This window comes from Heliangelus exortis, chromosome 1, assembly GCF_036169615.1.
Source record: "Heliangelus exortis chromosome 1, bHelExo1.hap1, whole genome shotgun sequence".
Taxonomy (NCBI): domain Eukaryota; kingdom Metazoa; phylum Chordata; class Aves; order Apodiformes; family Trochilidae; genus Heliangelus; species Heliangelus exortis.
The window spans coordinates 87,108,728-87,127,095 of NC_092422.1; the positions used below are offsets into that span (position 1 = coordinate 87,108,728).

Sequence of the window (18,368 nt, forward strand, 5' to 3'; positions counted from 1 at the left end):
GGAACCAACCCGGAGCAGCATCTGTTCGCTGCTCTCAGGTAATTTAATAGTAAAGCAGTTGCATGAGCAGCAGGAGCTAGCATGAGAAAAAGAGTAGTTTAGGGCTGGGGGTGGAGCAGAGACTAACCCTAGGTTCCCAGGGGACGCAGAGAGCCCATATCAGCCAGCACCTAACATAATATGTCACTTCTGACATTGTTTATGTCTGGTTCAGCAAGGCACAGGCTGTCACAGATGACCTGGGTTGAAGCAGCAGGTTATGGATGAGACATGAAATCAGATCAGAAATGAAATTCCAAAACCACCATGAAATTGCAGGGATGGGATTGGGGGGGGGGTAGGTGAGGGAGGATAGGTTAAGAACACTTCTGAAGATACATATGAATTAAAACAAACATTCCGTTGCTTATCTTTTTTTTTTATACACCAATCATTTACTCTTGGAGAGCAATCAGGTGCTGGGCATAATTAGCTGTGACCCAATCAGTGTCCCTCCTCAGAGTCCGTACCGCTGCTCATTGGTGTCCCATTGGTGTCCCCTACCACTGGGCACATAAAAGCTCAGCACTGGGGCTCAGCAAAGGCACTCAGCTGTGGCAGTGGAGGGGGTAAGTAGGACTTCATCTGCTAAGGAACAAGCTGCTTTTCTAAGGGCAGATGACAGAGGAGCTGTGCCTACTCTCCAGGTAAATTTTTGTCGTGAAGAGGCTCGAAAAGAGGAGGAATTTGGTAGCCACTGCATCTTAGCCTGCTGAAAGTTTGATTTTGATCCAGGGAGTATCAGTGCTTTAAGCAAGATCTAAATAAATCTGGAAACTGGGAATGTTCTGGCTTCACCTTACAAGGTCAGCTGGGCAGTGGAGCAGGTTGCCTGGGGAGCTTAGTCTGGATTCAGTCTCCATCCCTGGAGGTTTTCAAGACCCAAGTGGAGAAAGTCCTGAGCACCTTGGTAAGCATAATGTTTACCCAGCTTGGAGCAGGAGGCTGGACTGGGAACCTCCTGAGGTCCCTTCCAGCCAGGGCTACTCTGTGATTCTGTTAAGCTGATGTTGCATTTGTCTTGCTCAGTGATGGCAATACAATTTCTTTAGAATAAACCAAGAAAAGGACATTTTGCTTTCAGTGGAGCAAGTTTTGCTGGTAACTCTCTCTGCCCTGCTGAGTCCACCTTGTTTTCCCTCTGTCTACTTAACGAGTGTCTTGATTTTCTTCCTTTTGAAGTTATCAGTGCAGTCTGATAACCTAATAATAGCAATCTCTTATCTGCAAAGTACTCTATAAACATCAGCCCATGCTCCTTGCCATGTTTTCAGTCACTGGCAGCAGCGTGGTACTGTACCTGTTCTCTTGGCTTGGCTCCCAGCTCCAGTGGATATTTCCATTATCCTTTGTCCAGCCTCAAGCTTCTCTATTTAAGGGAGTAACAGGGCTGTTGCAAGACACCTACAACAGATGAAATGTATTTGCCAGCTGACCAGATGATAGCTGAAGCTTCAGGCAGGAGTTAGGAGGAGTATTGGGATATAGCTAAGAGCTTTGGTAGTCAAGAAAGGACATAAAGTGTTATAAAGTGACTTGAAATTGCACAAGAGGCAGTGTGGGGAGAGACTTGCACTGGACATTGCTCTTCTCAGCCATCCTTGGCTGCAGCCAAACATGCCCACAGTGGCCCCATGCCCCTCTCTGTCCACACTTTCCACCCAGGCTGCTGAGACCATCAGCAGGGAAGCAGCTCACTGGTGTCACGTCAATGCCTTCAAAATATCTGGGAAGGTCTGATTCTTCCCATCCTTCAGTCTCATCACAGGTCATTTGCCATCTTGCATAGATGGTACTTAGATAGGGTTGTACACTTCAGGCAGTATTAAAGGTTGACTTCAGAGTATCAGTAGGTTTTAGATATATCTTAATTTAAATATAAATCCAGACCCTGTGCATAGCAGTGCAGAGATCTGAGTGATTTATAACTGGGAGGATATCTGTGAGGCCTTGCAGCACCACACCAGGAATTAATCAACTCTCAAGGAGATGCATGAGGAACCCTCCAGCAGAGAGTAATGCAGGTGTTGACCTAACTGAGGGCCAGGTCTTCTGTCTTTGATCTCTGGGCACCTATATAATAAATCTGTTTCTACTTTGGCTGAGTAAACAAAAGAAAACCTCATTCTTGCTCCATTTTCTTTATAGCAAATATTAAGGGAACCAAACCCAATGCAGCCTTATTTTAGAAGGTGGAAAGGCAGCACTTTTCTCCATGAAGTCCTCCTGCAGCAGCCATCTCAGCAACTTCTTTAGGGCTGGGTTGGCTGGTCCTGGTAGGGTTGAGGCTGGGACCTGCAGCACGTGGTGGTGGTGATGGAGGTGCTCAGATGCTGCTCTTCCCAGCCCCAAGGGATTGTCAGGGCTCTCCTGAGCTCCCAGGGAGGTCACCTACCTTAGTGACACACAAGGCTTAGTAACTGTCTGTCCCCAGTGCTGGCTGTGTGATGTTGGCTCCCCACACGTTTAGCCAAAATGCAAAGTAATTCTGGGGAACCCAGTGTGGGGGGGGGCTGATGGCACCAAGTCCTCTCTGGTGATCTCCGGAGCTTGATGTTGCTCCTGCAGCTGCCCATGCAGATGGAGCTGGAGGGCACAGGGTGTTTTTGCAGGTCCCACAGTCAACAGTGGCCTCCCTTGGGGTTGGCACCCATCAAGACAGGGAGTCATGTGCTGGCAAAGAGGGAAAAGACCTGCAAAAGTAACCCTAAAGTTTCATCTCTCTGCCTCCCTTCTCTTTTCCACACCACTACAAAATGGTGAAGAAGGGCATCATCAGCAAAAAAACAACAACAAAACAAAAAATAAAAAAAAAAACTTGTAAAATCCAGTTTGCCAATATTTTGGCTGGCAACTGGTGACCTCATTTGTGAAAGCCTGATAACTACCTCTGATACCCTGCAGCAGCTTATCTCTTCTTTATGCGTGTGACTTTTGCTCCTTCCCAGTTCATTAGGTAAACAAGGATTTGCTTGGGGAGGTAAGCTCAAGGCCAACACAAATCCTGGCTTGCAAGGAAATTAACATTGTTTGGCTTTGTTTTTTTTTTTTTTTTCCTTTAAATCTCAAAGAAGCAATAGGTTTGGCGGTGAAGGAGAAGAGCACCAGGAGGCAAAGTTTGCTGGGAGAGTTTTGTTGGACTATCTGTGGGGTCCAAACTTTTTTGGCATGACTGTCCTGCACTCTCATGGTCCCTCAGTGCTGTGTGGGGCTGGGGTTAGTGTCTCCAGAGGAAAAGAGGCAGCTCAGTCCCTAATGGATCCTCTGCTTGATGTCCTACTTTGGTCACAGCGCCAGGTGGTGACATGAGGTTGCTGAGCTCCATCTTTGAGATGCCTGAGCACTTCTGGCTGTGAAGAAAACTTGGCACGGGCCATTTCAGCCTTCTGTTATAGCTGGAGTAACACTGTGATCTATTTCTCTCTTTCAGGGACAGCCCAGCACACAGGGAGCAAACCACAGCCCCATCCTCCTGGTGCTGCCCTGGGGCAGTCCCACCACGGTGCTTCAGGGGAGCTCCCATCGAGTGGGTGAAGAGAGTGAGGGAGCAGCAAGGAGGATGGCAGAAAGAGTAATTATAGCTGGCCTTGGGCTCATGTATCAAGTCCAAAAATTAATGAGATAATCAGGACCCAGCCATAACTTCTTGCTGGCTGCTTGCCCGGGCCCTTGTGATTTAGCTGGGTTTCACAGGCACTGCAGGCAGCCTGGGTGTCAAGGAGGGGCTGAGCCAATGGCTTTATGGCCTGGGATGAAGATGATGCTCTGCAGACTTATTGGCCTCCCCTGTCTCTGCTGCACACGTTGGCTCCAGTATCCTCCAGTCAGCTGCCTGAATTCCCTCCCTGGGCCTGTAGCCCGAGTGGACTTCCCATGTCCCCTCCTCTCCATGTGGCAGCAGCCCTGGTCCTTCTGCAGGCAGCCCTCTGTGTTTAGAAACGAGGAATTTCTTCTGTCACTAGTTTGGTTCTATCATATTTCAAAATTACAATTTTTTTTCTCAATCTGAAGTTAAATGTAGAAGGAAGGTCCAACATCACAGCCTTGATTGACTACTACACTGAAGAAGAGCATTACAGTTGCTCTAATTGCAAACCGTACCACCATAGCAGGGTAGGAAGGTACAGCAGGCTGTGGTACCATAGTTTGTGTTTTGTAACACCAACTTTCATCATCATCAAAGCAAGACACAAAGTTTTTGACCACGACACTACCGAGCTGCATGGTCCTTTCATTTGTGAAGGTTAAATCAGGACAAATCCATTCTGTGAACAAGTCAGAAAAGAAACTTTCAGTTACTAAAATAATGCAACTTTTCTCCATCTGTCTGGTTTCCTTAGCATGAAAGAATGGCTGAGGAGCTGCAGAGGATCATATCAGAAAGAGTCACGTTAAAGCTCCACATAGCCCTTGTTGCTGCTATTGGCCAGTAGCTGAGAATAAACTGTAAAACTCCTCTTTTTCTTTGTATAATATGCACCAGCAACAGTGAGAACCAACCAGTCCAGCAAATTAACATTCTCACAGAGTGCTGGTGCCATGAGGGCCAGTGGGTTTAAGAGCCACTAATGAACTTAGCCTTGGCAAAATTGTTTAGACCTTTTTTTGGTTCCACTTTAACCTGCTCTGCTAATAGAGCTGCTGCTGATAATTCCATTTTGTCTTCTTATTTCATGTTGAGAAACAAAAAAAAGTGTCTGATGAATTCTCCTCTGTTTAAGCTGTTTTACTGTGGAATTCACTCTGTACCCCAGAGCACATTTGCTGCCCTTCCTTCACATTTTGTTTCTATAGATTTCATTTTTTTTTTTTTTTTCCTTTGTAATACAATTGGCTGATGGAGATATCTCTAGTGTCCTCTGGCTCTTTGAGGCCTGCTACCACCACCCCAAGTATTCTCAATTTATAGCTGAGTAGACTTATCTCCAGTTTCTTCACTGATAGGGTGAAACATACTGCTGGTAACCAAATAATCAAATACAGAGCACCAAATTTCCTAGTGAAGGGACTGCCTCAATGTTCATTAGAGCAGGGGAAGATGGTGACCAAGTGATGGTTTACCATGGATGTGGTCTAGTGCACCACTCTGAAAGAGAAATTTTTTGTTGAATTTTGTTTTTGAAATTCCAGTCGGGGTGACCCATGCAGATTGACCAAGCTGCCTTCACACCCAAATGTCATTTCTTGTCTTTGAAAATGATTACCTGGGTTCCTGCCTGCCCACTTGTCCTCCCAGTTGACTGTGGGTCTCTGTTTCCATAACACAGGAGCTGAGTGAGACATCCCTGCTCAGGAATGGCACTTGTGTGGGAAGTCAGGAAAGCAAAGCTGACAGCACATGGGTTCTTCCCAATTTGCCCAGTAAGTGTACATGGACAGCTGCAACGCCTGCCACTAAATCTCCACACTCCTGTATGACCTTGTAAGTAATTCTTTCATGTTGGTTATTTCAAAGTACAGACAGCTCAGTATCTTTTTCTGAAGTACTTCTGTTACACCAAGGTGGTCATGACCAGAAGGCAGTAGCATGTTATGTTAATGACAGATTATTTTCCAGAAGTTCTGGTATCTCTATACCCAGTGTCTCTTCTGGAGGAAAAACTTCCTTGAATCTTGCAGAAAGACCTGACAGGCTTGAGACTTGGCTCTATGTTTTCCAGCACACATTTGAAAGTGTCTGCATCTCATATTAGAAGAATTAAGATGAGCATCTTTTAGAGGCAGATTTCAACCAGGGACTTGTACACAGGGTGGACTCTGTGATGTCTGGTGTTGCACAGCAGAAGTAAAGGGGCCCCAAGCTGCCAGGCACTTGAGGAGATGAAGTATTGGCTCCCCTGGCCCCAGTGTAATGCAGAGCTCTTGCACCCATCACACTGCACAGCACAGTCAGTAACAGGCAGCATCTGAAGGACTGCAGTTTGGATGCCCTTGATCATTCTGACAAGCTGGGGATGTGTGTAAGAAGATTTTTTTCAAGACTAGCAATGTCTTCCCCAATGGCTGAGAGACCTTTTAAATAAGGACCTGGGCTTTTAAATAGTAGAAAATGGCCCACACAGAGGTTGCCCACTCTGCATGGGTCACCCAAGAGTGCAGTTCAAGGAGAAGGGATTGCTGTGGGAATTTCTGCATTTCTTGCTGTCCCAGCAGTGGGTTTCCTCCCAGGGTGAGGTAAGCCCTGCCAGCGCCAGACTAGATGAGATGAGAGGTGCTTTAATGGCCTGGCAAACCAGAATCAGCCAAGCTATTAAAGATAAGGCTGTCCTATAAATGTCAGAGGAACTGTGAACATGTCCCTGCCGTGCCAAAGCTGTAAAACATGAATTCAGCTCCGGCGTGTGAGGAACTGGAGCCCATGGGATGTACAGCACTGCTCTGCGTGGATGCCAGCCAGCCAGGACCCAGCTGGGGAGCTTTGTACTTTGTACAGCATGCCAGGCAAGACAGAGCCAGAGCACAGACATCAGTGTGTCTGTGTGTGTGTGTGTGTGTGTGTGTGTGTGTGTGTGTGTGTGTGTGTGTTTGTGAAGCCCAAACAAGCTTCCTGGTCCAGCCTGTGAAGGAGGAATGGGATACACAGTCTCAGCTCTGATCCTCAGCAAATGTGCCTCAAGGCACTCACCCAGTGCAGACCCTGAAGCGAGCACCCAAGGGGAGGATCAGCTCTTTTCAGTCAATATGTATGTTGTTTTGGCTTTATTATTATTAATTTCCATTATCTTGCTGAGCAGGATAACATTCTTGGTTTCTGCAAATGAGCATCAGGGTGCCATGCAGCAGCAAGGCAGGACTGGTGCCAGAGCCTGTCCCACCTCCCAGCCAGGGGATGGATAGCTGGGGGGCACTGGGACAGTCCCAGCCCCATACATTGGGCACTTCCCTAGGGTTGGAATCTGGCTGAGGGGGCCCCTGCAGAATCACCGAGGCAGGGACTGAAATGTAACCCACTGTATCACAGGGAAGAAAATACGCTGGGACACATCACACCATTTCTGTTGCTTTGCAAAAGTGCATGGAGGGCGGTTGTTTAATTTCTCTGCTCTGGGTAAACCACAGATGGCAGCTGATATAGCAAAAATCTCTGGACTTTCAGAGATTTCCAAGTGAAACGTGGTTGAGTTTTAGGGATAGAAGCAGAGGATGGAGTGAGGGGAAGGAGAATACCAGATGTTATTTTAATTAAGAATACTAATTACTTAAATTTTTCCAGAGATAGTGAGATAGGCTAGTTCTGATATCCCTTGAACCAGTATTACCTCCTGTAAGAATCACTCAGTTTACCAGGACTGTTTCCCCCCTCGACAACTTATGGAATAACATGCCATGAGCAAAAGAAGAAATTTTGGAGAAAAAACCATCCTTGTCCACTGCAATCCTCAACTGATACGAACAGCTGCAGGACTGGAGTTTCCCCAGCACATCCTTTAGGAACACCAAAGGCATTTGCCACAGCTTATAGTATCCATAGTCCTGCTGCCTTCAGGCCCATGCACAGAGCTCACCCAGCTGGGGAAGGAAATCAACTGTGCTTGTGTTAATTTTGTAGTAAAATATGGCAGCGATCAGGAAAGGAATGTGATAGGAACTGAGGAGGACTTGTACCACAGTGAGAGAGAGACTCTTCTTCTCCGGGAGTGGTAGCTGCTGGCAGTGCAAAAGAGCAGCTCAGTTTCTGTTTTCCACTTTTGCCCTCCCAGAAAGGATCATCCCTGAAATGCAAGGCACTGCAGGTTGCCTTCTCCCTGCCTGTCCCCACTCCAGGCTCTGCCTCTGCAGACTCCAGAACCCCACAGCAACTCATCTTATCACATCATCCCTTGCTGGGATTCAAAGGGCATGGTAGCATCTCCTTCACCACAAATGCTGGCTGAGGGTAAATAAATGGCTTTGCTTTCTTCTCTCAAGATGCCTTCCCACAGTCTAAATGGGTAACATAATCTTCAGGCCACTCTCTTGAAATCCAGGCTTTAGTTAAACACCACCTGAAGGAGCTGGAGCCTCCCTGTGCCACAGCTCCTGGAGCATTTCAAGGACTTTTAGAGCAGATGGAAAATGGCTGCAGCTGTGGTGGAAGCTCATTTATTGAGTTATTGACTCACATTTACCAGCACTGCAAAGAGGTTGTAATGTGCATGGTAACACTTTCCACAGATGGAGAAGTAAGAGCACATGTGTAATACTCCATCATTTTTGGGCTTGAGGTGTGAGGAGATTGGCTCCTTTCCATTGTAAGGACCTGCACTAAACCGCTGCTCCTGTACACTTGCAAAGCAAGAAGTGTTTCTATCACACTTGCAAAACTCGAAGGGAGGTGTTTGTGCCTAAAAGTAACTCAGCATGTCACCCCTGCACCATATGGACCTCCTGTCAGCAGCCAGCCATCTGCCTGGCTGCAATAGGCTCAAGGTTTGGAGGATGATAGTAGGTGAGAGCTGTGCACAGGAGGGCTGAGCAGTGAGGGAATGGGGCTCTGTCACTCCACTCAGAGACAGGGGTGCTGGCTATCAACCAGGAGCAATACATTTTTGACCCCAATAAATGCTGCCTTCATTAATTTTTTCCCTCTGTCTTTTAACAGTTCCAGGACACAAGATCCCTGGCTGCATGGAAACCTGTGTATGGCTGTGTGTTGGGCAAACAAGTCTTTTTTCTAATCTGGTTGCAATTGCTGTGATGTGGTTCTTGGCTTCTTGAGTCTGACAGAGACTAGCAAAACCAGGAGGCTGGATTGCACTGGTGCAAGAGCCTGGTTTAATTATTTGCAAAAAAAACCCCTATCAGGGTCCCCTGTGGCTTGGAGCCATCCTTGCAAACCTGAGAGTCCTGGCAAGGCAAGCAACAGTCGCCCCAGTGGTAGCTGCAAATGTGGAAAGCAGAGTTGGTGCTGTGTAGAACAGAGGAAAGAGGAAGACCCTTGGTTTATGCATGGCCTTCTGGATTTCTCACCCACTATGTAAAACCCCAAGGCTTCTCAGCTCTTCCCACTCCAAGCAGATGTATGTCTGGCCAAGAGCCTTCTAGAACAGGACATTTCAGAACTGCCCTGAAAATTTATTACCTTTTTTTAATGTGAAATTATTAATAACTCATTGTATGAGTGATAGAAAATTATAGCTAGCTCCTGTTGCCATTAGTTGTCAGTGGAGACCTTCAGTCTCAGAGCTGGGTTGTCTTTCGGTGGCCTTCTTAAAGTTGCTGGAACCTCACTTGGATTCTATCTTTGTTCATGCTGCCTAACAGTTCTTTTGATTTGACATATTTCTTTTTTTTTTTTTCCTATATTATTTTAGGCCAGAAGAAAAAGGGATCTTGCCCAACGTCCTGAAGAGAATTGGCTCCACCCCAATGGTCCGAGTCAACAAGATTGGGAAGTCCTATGGGCTCAAGTGTGAGCTCTGTGAGTGTTCTCTTTCCACCAGGTTTTTCCGTGCCACGAGGTGAGGGGGTGATGTTGGAGGGAGGCTTCAGAAGAGGCTCTGGGAAGAGCAAGCACAGATGGAGAGGGAGAGATGTGGCACGTGTTGGGCACCCCAAGATATTAATTATATATTTATCAGGTAAATTGGGTGGTTTCAAGCTACAATGAGCATGGGGCTGATGGGAGTGGAGGCTTCTCTCCTCCCAAACAGAATAGTCTAATTGTTTTGGTTGGAAAAAATCTTTAAAATCATCAAGTCCAACCATCAACCCAGCACCACCAAGTTCACCACTAAACCATGTCCCTGAGCACCTCATCTACACATCTTTTAAACACCTCCAGGGATAGTGACTTAACCACTTCCCTTGGCAGCCTGTTCAACCATTTCTGTGAAGAAATGTTTTGTAACGACCAATCTAAACATCCCCTGGAACAACTTGAGGCCATTTCCTCTTGTTTTATTACTTTGGGGAAAAGACTGACACTACCTTGCTACAACCTCCTTTCAGGTAGTTGTTGAGAGATACAAGATCTCCCTGCAGCCTCCTTTTCTCCAGGCTAAACAGTGCCTCCTCCCTCAGCTGCTTTTCATGAGACTCATACTCCAGACCCTTCACCAGCTTTCTTGCCCTTCTCTGGACTTGCTCCAGCACCTCAATGTCTTTCTTGTAGTGAGGGGCCCAAAACTGGACACAGGATTCAAGGTACAGCCTCACCAGTGCCAAATACAGGGGTCCAATCCCTGCCCTAGTCCTGCTGGCCACACTATTGCTATCACTAGCCAGGATGCTGTTTGCTTTCTTGGCCACCTGGGCACACTGCTGGCTCACGTTCAGCCAGCTGTTCACCAGCTCCCCCCAGCATCTCCTGGCAGAGAAGTGGAGGCTGCAGACAGCTGGGTTTATCAGTGACATGCATGCCAGGCCCTGGTGCCAGGTCAAGGCACTGGCTATGGAGCCAAGTTTTCCAGCAGGAGTCAAGACCTCCCCCTGAAGGAGATGTTTTTGTAGCACTGGTGGTATCTCATGTAAGGTCTGGGTTTAGCCTTGTCTTCTACAGACATAAGAATGGTATGAGTAGGTTATTTCTGTGTATACAGACTATTCATTCTCCTTTCCTGTAACTTTTAACCCTATTAATTAATTTCAGCCAAACTAGGCAAACAGACAGGTGTCTCAGAAGCAGTAAGATTCATGACACACAGCTGGGTAGGAAGGAGAAATTTAATGAGCATTTGCACTCACTAAAAGTGCACAGCAGAACCTATGCAGCAGGGAATCCACCTGGCAGACAGCAGTGGGTGCATGGACACATGGAGTGTGCTGTGCTCTTCCACCAGATCCCTTCGCTGGACCTGGGATTCTTGGGCCCCTAACCCTGCAACCATCTTGTTGCACCATCTCTCACTTTCCTGAATGAAACCTCAGCAAATAGTTGAGCAGAGGTGGTGGAGGTGGGATGATGGGTCTGCAGTGTCTGGTAGTAGAATAAGTCATAGAATGATGGAATGGTTTGAGTTGGAAAGGATCTTAAAAATCATCCAGTTCCAACCCCCTGCATGGGCAGGGACACCTCCCACCAGACCAGGTTGCTCACAGCCCCATCCAGCCTGGCCTTGAACACTGCCAGGGAGGGGGCAGCCACAGCTCCCCTGGGCAAACTGTGCCAGTGTCTCACCACCCTCACAGTGAACCATTTCTTCCTAATACCCAATCTAAATCTCCCCTCTTTGTCTGAAACGGTTCTCTCTTGTTCTATCACTCATGCCCTTGTAAAAAGTCCCCTCCCCAGCTTTCCTGTAGCCCCTTCTGGAAAGCTGCTATAAGGTCTCCTTGGATCCTGTCTCTTGTCTCTTGTCTCTTGTCTCTTGTCCTTCTCTCTTCTCTCTCTTCTCTTCTCTTCTCTTCTCTTCTCTTCTCTTCTCTTCTCTTCTCTTCTCTTCTCTTCTCTTCTCTTCTCTTCTCTTCTCTTCTCTTCTCTTCTCCTCTCTCTCTTCTCCTCTCTTCTCTTCTCCTCTCTTCTCTTCTCCTCTCTTCTCTTCTCTTCTTCTCTTCCTCTTCTCTCTCTTCTCTTCTCTTCTCTTCTCTCTCTTCTCTTCTCTTCTCTTCTCTTCTCTTCTCTTCTCTTCTCTTCTCTTCTCTTCTCTTTCTCTTTCTCTTCTCTTCTCTTCTCTTCTCTTCTCTTCTCTTCTCTTCTCTTCTCTTCTCTTCTCTTCTCTTTCTCTTCTCTTCTCTTCTCTTCTCTTCTCTTCTCTTCTCTTCTCTTCTCTTCTCTTCTCTTCTCTTCTCTTCTCTTCTCTCTCTTCTCTCTCTTCATCATCTCTCTGGCCCTCCTCTGGTCCCCCTCTGAAGCAGTCCTGTCCCTTGATGGGAGAAGTGCCTGGTGGAGAACTCAGTTCTATGAGCCATGGGGTAGCCGAGGAGATGCTGTTTTCTGGGCTGGTGTCTCCCCCGCCTGGCGCAGGAGGGGAAAGAGCAGGAGAGGCCCCGCAGACGCGTGGTCTCTCTGCTCTGCAGGTCAGCACAGAGCCTCTTACCAAAGAAATGCAGGAAACCTTGCAGCACTGCCTTGGGAAGGAAGCAGTTATGATTGGACGAAATTACTTTGTCACCTCTGAAGTTTTGGCAGTTTTGCATTATAAAATGCAATGATGAGCACGAGATATTTTTTTTCCCCCATCTGGCTGCTCAGGTATTGGATTGACTTGTCAGCTTGAAGTAGCTGTCTCTACTAGGATGAAGTGAATGGCACCCTGAAAATACCCACTTCTCCCTAATGCCCTTCAAACAGCACTCGGTACCATCGGTTCAAATATAGATTCTCATCAAATCCTTGGTGAGAAGAGTCCTGACCCAAGAGTTAGCAATGTGGAGATCCTGACTAGGAACCAAGGGGTGCCTTGTAGTTTGTGTATACCTTGAAAATTGTCTGTTACTTGGATTTTTTGGTAGCTCAGTGGTGAAATTATAATGTTGGCTGACACTTGAAAGTGCCATTTCTATTGCTTGTTTTTCTTTATGGCACCCCATTCAGGACCACAGATCACCCCTATACTCCTGCCATGCCTCAGAAAAGACCATGAGACCTTGTTGTTAACCCTGACAGCTCATGTCCTCCAGGTCCTCAAAGACAGGGGTACATTGTACCAGTGTGGGACCCTCCACCTAGCTATCACTGTATATCAAGTTGATTTAAAATTTATCCTGGACTTACCAGGCCTGCCTGCCACCTTCAGAGTGCTGCAGTGTGATGAAATGTGGGGGAAAGATGAACTATGGGCAAGTAGACTGGTGGGCAATCCCATGACAAGCTGCAGCACTCCACAAGCAGATGGTAGATACACTCCCCTGTGCAAAGGACCATACCACAGGGCAGGAATGGATGTCCTCAGATGACTGCAGTGAGTGCTGGGGGAGCAGGGAGCTGGTGTTTGTCCCTGATGGAGCCTCACTTTTTATTTCCAGTGGCAAAATGTGAATACTTCAATGCAGGGGGCAGTGTGAAGGACCGCATCAGCCTGAGGATGGTGGAAGATGCAGAGAGAGCTGGGATTATAAAGCCAGGAGACACACTGATTGAGCCCACTTCAGGAAACACAGGTGGGAAAGACAGGGATGCTCCCTCTGCCCAGGTCCCAGGTGGGGTGGTGTCTCTGAGGTGGGGCAAGGATTCCAGGAGTTACAAGGTCAGCTTGGGGCTCCACGGCTCTGACTCTGTCCTCTCCATTAGCTCCACTCCTCATGTCCAGAAGTAGGCTGGGGTGCTGAGGTGCTTCATAAATGAAATTCTTGGGGGCCTACGAGGGTCCCATGCCTTCCCAGGTATGCCTGCCAGGGCACCCTGAAGTGTCACAAACAGCTTCAGGAGTTGGAGGAGCCAGGACAACCCTGGGTGTTTTCAGTCTGGGAAGCTCTTTAATATTCAGAGGTTCCCAGAGGTGTTTTTCCTGATGGGCTGGAAGAAAAATAATCTTTTTTTTTCCCCCTTGTCACTGTCATCCTGCTCAAACACTAGATTACTGTGAGGTATGGGGTGAGTGGGCACAGCAGAGGAGCATCCCCCCTATTTTGCAGCCTGCACAAGACCATCGGTACAAGTTCCCAGGGCCCTTTGCTGCTCCCTGTGCCAGTGTCCTCACCACATCAGGAACACTGTGTCTGCACACTGTGCTTTCCTGAGAGAAGGCACAGGGGAGGCTGTCCAGTGGGTCTGGACAGAGCTGAGTCTGCATCCCTTGCTGTGCTCCCTGCCTCCCCCTCACTACCCATGCAGGGTAGGGCCCCTCTCTATGAATTTTACTCCATTGCTGCAGGCACCCCAAGACCCCATTTCCCCAGACAACCCCCGAACATGGGTGGGAGAGGTGACCTGTGTGTTCCCAGAGCTGTTCCCCATGTTTGGCCAGGGTAGCCAGGGTGGCACCATGCTCCCTTCAGCTTCCCCTCTCACAGGGATACACTACTCCAGCCTCGCTTTCCTCCCCTAGCTGGGGAGCAGCTGGCTCCATCCATCCATCGCCAGCAGTGAAATCGGAGCAGAGCTGCTCCTTGCCCACATGTGCAGCTTTGTGTGTGTGTCCCCCACTGAGAGCTCTTGAGGGGGAGGGGAAAGCACTCGTGAAGCAGAAGCACCTCCTCTCTCTCCCCTGTTTTGGAAAGCCAGGGAAGAGGCCTTCCCCCTCTAGTAAAGGGGAGGAAAGTGCCCGCACTAATAGAGTCCCGCTAGCAGAAGGGACGCTGCAGCTGGGGCTCCCCCCTGCCCACATCCTTCTGCGCTCCCCGGTGCTCCCGGGGAATTCCGGGAGGCTGGAGGGGGATGCCTTCACCTCTAGCCCAGCGGTGAACATTTCTAGGTTATGATCAATGGCAGGAGAGAGGAACAGACTCGCTGAATGCTCTTGCCAACCAATTCCCTCTCCTCCCAACCACCTAGGGATCGGGCTGGCGCTGGTAGCTGCAGTGAAAGGTTACCGCTGCATCATTGTCCTGCCGGAGAAAATGAGCATGGAAAAGGTCAGAGCTCTCTAAGGTGTCACCCCCCAACCAGGGAACACCTTCCTCCCTGTCTCTCTCTGACTTTCTAGAGACTTCAAAGGGTAACAAGCCTCACGGCACACACTGACATAGCTTTGCAGTTATTCAGATTTCCTCTTGATGAAAAAAAGGCACCCTGAGGTGGCCTGGCTTCAGCAGTGCAGCTGGGGTCACATATTGGCCAAACACTGTGCATGGCTGCAGAGAAATGGAGCAATATCTGCTGTCTGCAAGGGCAAGGGCTGGATGGAGCAGAGGAGAGGCAGGCTGGAGCTGGGGCTTCTCTGCCAGCCCTGGTAACTTCCCCTCCCATATGTGATGTGTCACTGGGTGTCTCCATGTCTCTAGGGTTTTGTTTAACCATAGCTTTTTTGAGATGGTGGAAGTCAAGTTACTTACATAAGAGCAGATGATCAGGTGAAGCTGACATTCTGGAGACGGCAGCCAAAAAGTCTCACAAACTGAACACATACCAACATAGCCAGACCTGGTCCTTGACTTGCTTCAAAACTGAACCTTTCTCCAAAGAGCCATCCTAATTTCAATCTGAATTTCCCTTAAGCATGGTCTGGATCAGATGCCACCACCAGCTGCTGTGGACTTCATCTCTAGGCATCCCGATGCTCATCCACCCTTGTCTTTTGACTCCAGTTTCCCTCTCCAACAGCCACGTCTCCCATCTGATTAATACCCTAGGGCTGATTTGTAGTTGTTTCTTCCCTGTGCTTGGTGAGGGAAGAGAAGGGACTTGGGGCTAAATTGGCTTTCAGACCTTCTCCTTGCATGCAGGGCTCAGACCACAGCACACAGGAGATGCTGCTTCTTACCCCAGTTCCCTCTGTCCTTTCCTCAGCCACCAGGGACCAGCAATATCTCTCTTGTGTCCCCATTCTGCCCTCTGAGAGGGACCAGGCAGGAGGCCAAGCTCAAATCCATATGCCAGCTTCAGATAGGAGGCCCTGAATGCCGGGAGGATGTTAGAGATAGTGTAACAGAGAATCAGACATTATATCTCCAAACGCTAAATGTCTCCCACACGCAAAGCTCTTCTGGCATCTGATGCTGTCATGACCCCCCCAGGCTCGGATTACCATTGCTATGTGGGATCAGTTGCCTTACATCTCCTCTCCTCCCTCCCAAAGGTCGATCTGCTGAAGGCATTGGGTGCTGAAATTGTGAGGACGCCGTGTGCCCGCTTTGATGCCCCGGAGTCCAATATTCGTGTTGCCTGGAAGCTGAAAAGTGAAATCCCAAACTCTCACATCCTGGACCAGGTAAATGCCATTCCTCCACTGACTCTCTTTACAAATACGGTTTATAGCACATGCTCCAAGACTGCCAGTGTTTAGGGGCTTGATGCAGACTGGCAAAGGAGGCGGATTTCGTCAGTGTTTTATGGCATTTGAAACTTAATCGCTTCTCTGCAAAGCACAGGTTGGCAGAAACAAAATAAGAGACACTTCCAGACCTGTAATACTTGGGCCAATGCCTGGAAGTGGGGGAGTCTGGGGTTTCTTGCATACTTCCAAGACTCCTTAAATTAATTCGAATCTAACTTTGACCTGGAAAAAAAAAGAAAAAAAAATCACTTTTTATGCATGGCTAACAGCCTCTGTTCTGCCTCAAAAATAAGCCTCATCCTTATTCTACAGACCACTGACTCTTGTACAGGAGGGAAAGGGCTCTTCTACAGACCACAGGGCTCTTGTATTTCTCCCTCCAGTCTGACTGCTGCAGGAAGGCATCCCTGCAGTGAGCAGGAAAATCCTATAGTGCAGAAAACTCAGGGGAACTCCTTCCTTTTAATATGAAGGGAGCTCAGTGTTTGCAAACACTTTGCAGAAGCAGCCTAGTCTATGGGTGTGAACATGGAACCACACACATTTCAGTGCTGTACCTGTGTACCCCCCCTCGTGAATCCCTCTGCACAGGTAGCATCACAGTTTAACACTGGGCCAGCACTTTAACAAATGACAGATGCTCTCTATTAACCCCTCCACTTTGGTCCACAGTTTCCAGCCACCTAACTTGCTGCACTGACAACCGCAAATGTCCCTAATGATGAAGCAGCTCTCAAAATTATATATTTATATATATATATGCATCTATATGACACTTGAAAGAAGTTTCTGATACAGAGGGGTTTTTGATATATTTTCAGAGCTTTTTAGGAGTATTGTGGGGCTGTATTTTCAACTTTTTCAAAGCAACCAAAAAGTCTAAAAGTCTTGTATCTGATCAATAGCTTAAATAGTGAGGAGCCCCCTTGCCTCCAGCAGCTAAGTCTTTCACAAAGCCAGCAGATCCCACACCACCCAGCAACGCTGCCTGCAGGACAGCTGCACCACTCCAGAACAAACAGGCACCGGGTGCTCAAGAGGGAGTGCGTATGGACACATTTCAATCTTCCAGTGTGGGCATGCCCTAAGTGTCCTTAGAAACCTGTCCCAAGGTGACAACCGGGAGGAGTACCTGTGACCTGGCTTGGTTGTATTGCAGTCCACCCTTTGCCAGGAAGAGGAGGGAGCAGTTGCATGCTTTGGGTAGAGCTCATCAGGAGCTATTGCTAGTTTGGTATGTGACCTACACTGCACACAGTCAGTGGTTCATGCTGTTCTCTGTTGAAATAAACAGTACCGAAACCCAAGCAACCCACTGGCTCATTACGACACCACAGCTGAGGAGATCCTGGAGCAGTGTGAAGGTACTGTCTCTGTTGTTGTTTCTACATGCTGAGGATGTGCAGAGGGCCACAGCCCCCTCTGGGAGGCTGGTTTTACACTGTCTGTTGACCCAAATGTCTAGAAAAGGCCAAAAGGGCCTCTGCAGGGGAAGGCACCCATGATAACGCTGACATGCGCAGTGTGGCGACTGCACAGAATCCACTCCGGATCCACCTGAGCCTGCAAGACTTTCCTGCTTCAGCCTCCCATTTCAAAAGCCTGAGGGAGGACGCCAGAGCCTTAACAGACTCAGGAATCCATTTCTTGGTGGCCACACGTCCATAACCTGTCAGCTGAGAACACAAGGTGGCCCAGGAGGCCTCATGAGAACACAAGGTGGCCCAGGAGGCCTCACTGGTGAATGTACATCCACCAGGGCACGTCAGGCTGCCCCTGATACAGCACACTCATTTGCAAATCAAAATAGAGTGAAACTTCACAGACTAATGACATTTGATGTGGTGGCTGGGGGAGGATAAAGAATTATTCCAGACCACGTCTGTGCAGATAGAAGCGAAATTTATTGCCAGTACTGGGACCACTGCAAAATGTAAACAGGACTCAAGGGCTGTAACTGGAAAGCAGTTATCATAACAATAAAGCAGTTGGTTAGCAACAGGAACAAGAGAGCCCCAGCCTCCCCGCCACTACAACATTTATATTTGCTCCTACTGGCTGCCAGAAGTGAATTACAAGTCCCTTTTCCCCATGTGGTTGCAGTATAAGGCTCTGAAGGACTGACTCTGATTCTGCTCCTACCAGTCCTAAGTCAGTATAATTCCACTGGTGCCAGTGGGGCTACATCTGACCGACACAGGTGCCAGGGCAGAGCTCTGCCTTCCCTCCACTGTGGATGCAAGGGCTGAGATCCTCCCTCCCCCCCTTAAAGATGCCAAAGACAGGGAAACCATGGAAACTAGTGGGAGATCAGGAGGTCACCTTCAGTTCCCTTCACAGAGGCAGGATCAGCTGTGCTCGGTTCTCTCAAGTTCAACTGAGCTTCTCCACAGGACCATGCTCTGGCCACTAGCATGACCTCTGCCTATCCTTTCTGCACATGGGGCTGCATCTGTTCTGGGCCCCAGAGAAAGGTGAGACTGCCCTGGAAGCCATCCTGAGTCCCTGCAAGCCTCTCTCTTCCCTGACCTGCAG

At 48.4% G+C, this 18,368-nt stretch overlaps 1 protein-coding gene and 1 long non-coding RNA gene across 5 annotated transcripts in view; one reads left to right on the plus strand and one right to left on the minus strand.

The window, feature by feature from the left end:
• The first annotated feature begins 484 nt into the window (after window positions 1-484).
• The window catches only part of LOC139799796 (cystathionine beta-synthase-like), a 29,744-nt gene continuing 11,860 nt past the window's right edge, over window positions 485-18,368 (plus strand). The window contains exons 1-8 of one of the 4 annotated variants that reach the window (XM_071752181.1): window positions 485-686; window positions 3,470-3,610; window positions 5,307-5,461; window positions 9,333-9,439; window positions 12,925-13,059; window positions 14,393-14,472; window positions 15,636-15,767; window positions 17,128-17,197. In XM_071752181.1, coding sequence (XP_071608282.1) covers window positions 3,599-3,610; window positions 5,307-5,461; window positions 9,333-9,439; window positions 12,925-13,059; window positions 14,393-14,472; window positions 15,636-15,767; window positions 17,128-17,197 — 691 coding nt within the window. In that variant the 5' untranslated portion in view covers window positions 485-686; window positions 3,470-3,598. Of the gene's footprint in view, window positions 687-3,469; window positions 3,611-5,306; window positions 5,462-9,332; window positions 9,480-12,924; window positions 13,060-14,392; window positions 14,473-15,635; window positions 15,768-17,127; window positions 17,198-18,368 lie in introns of those variants that run through there. The other 3 variants (XM_071752166.1, XM_071752174.1, XM_071752190.1) reach the window with 3 other exon arrangements.
• Window positions 10,666-15,638, minus strand: LOC139799810 (uncharacterized). The gene is made up of 2 exons (XR_011727474.1): window positions 14,893-15,638; window positions 10,666-13,414 (listed from the first exon to the last, which is right to left on the minus strand). It is a non-coding gene; the product is annotated as an uncharacterized lncRNA (long non-coding RNA).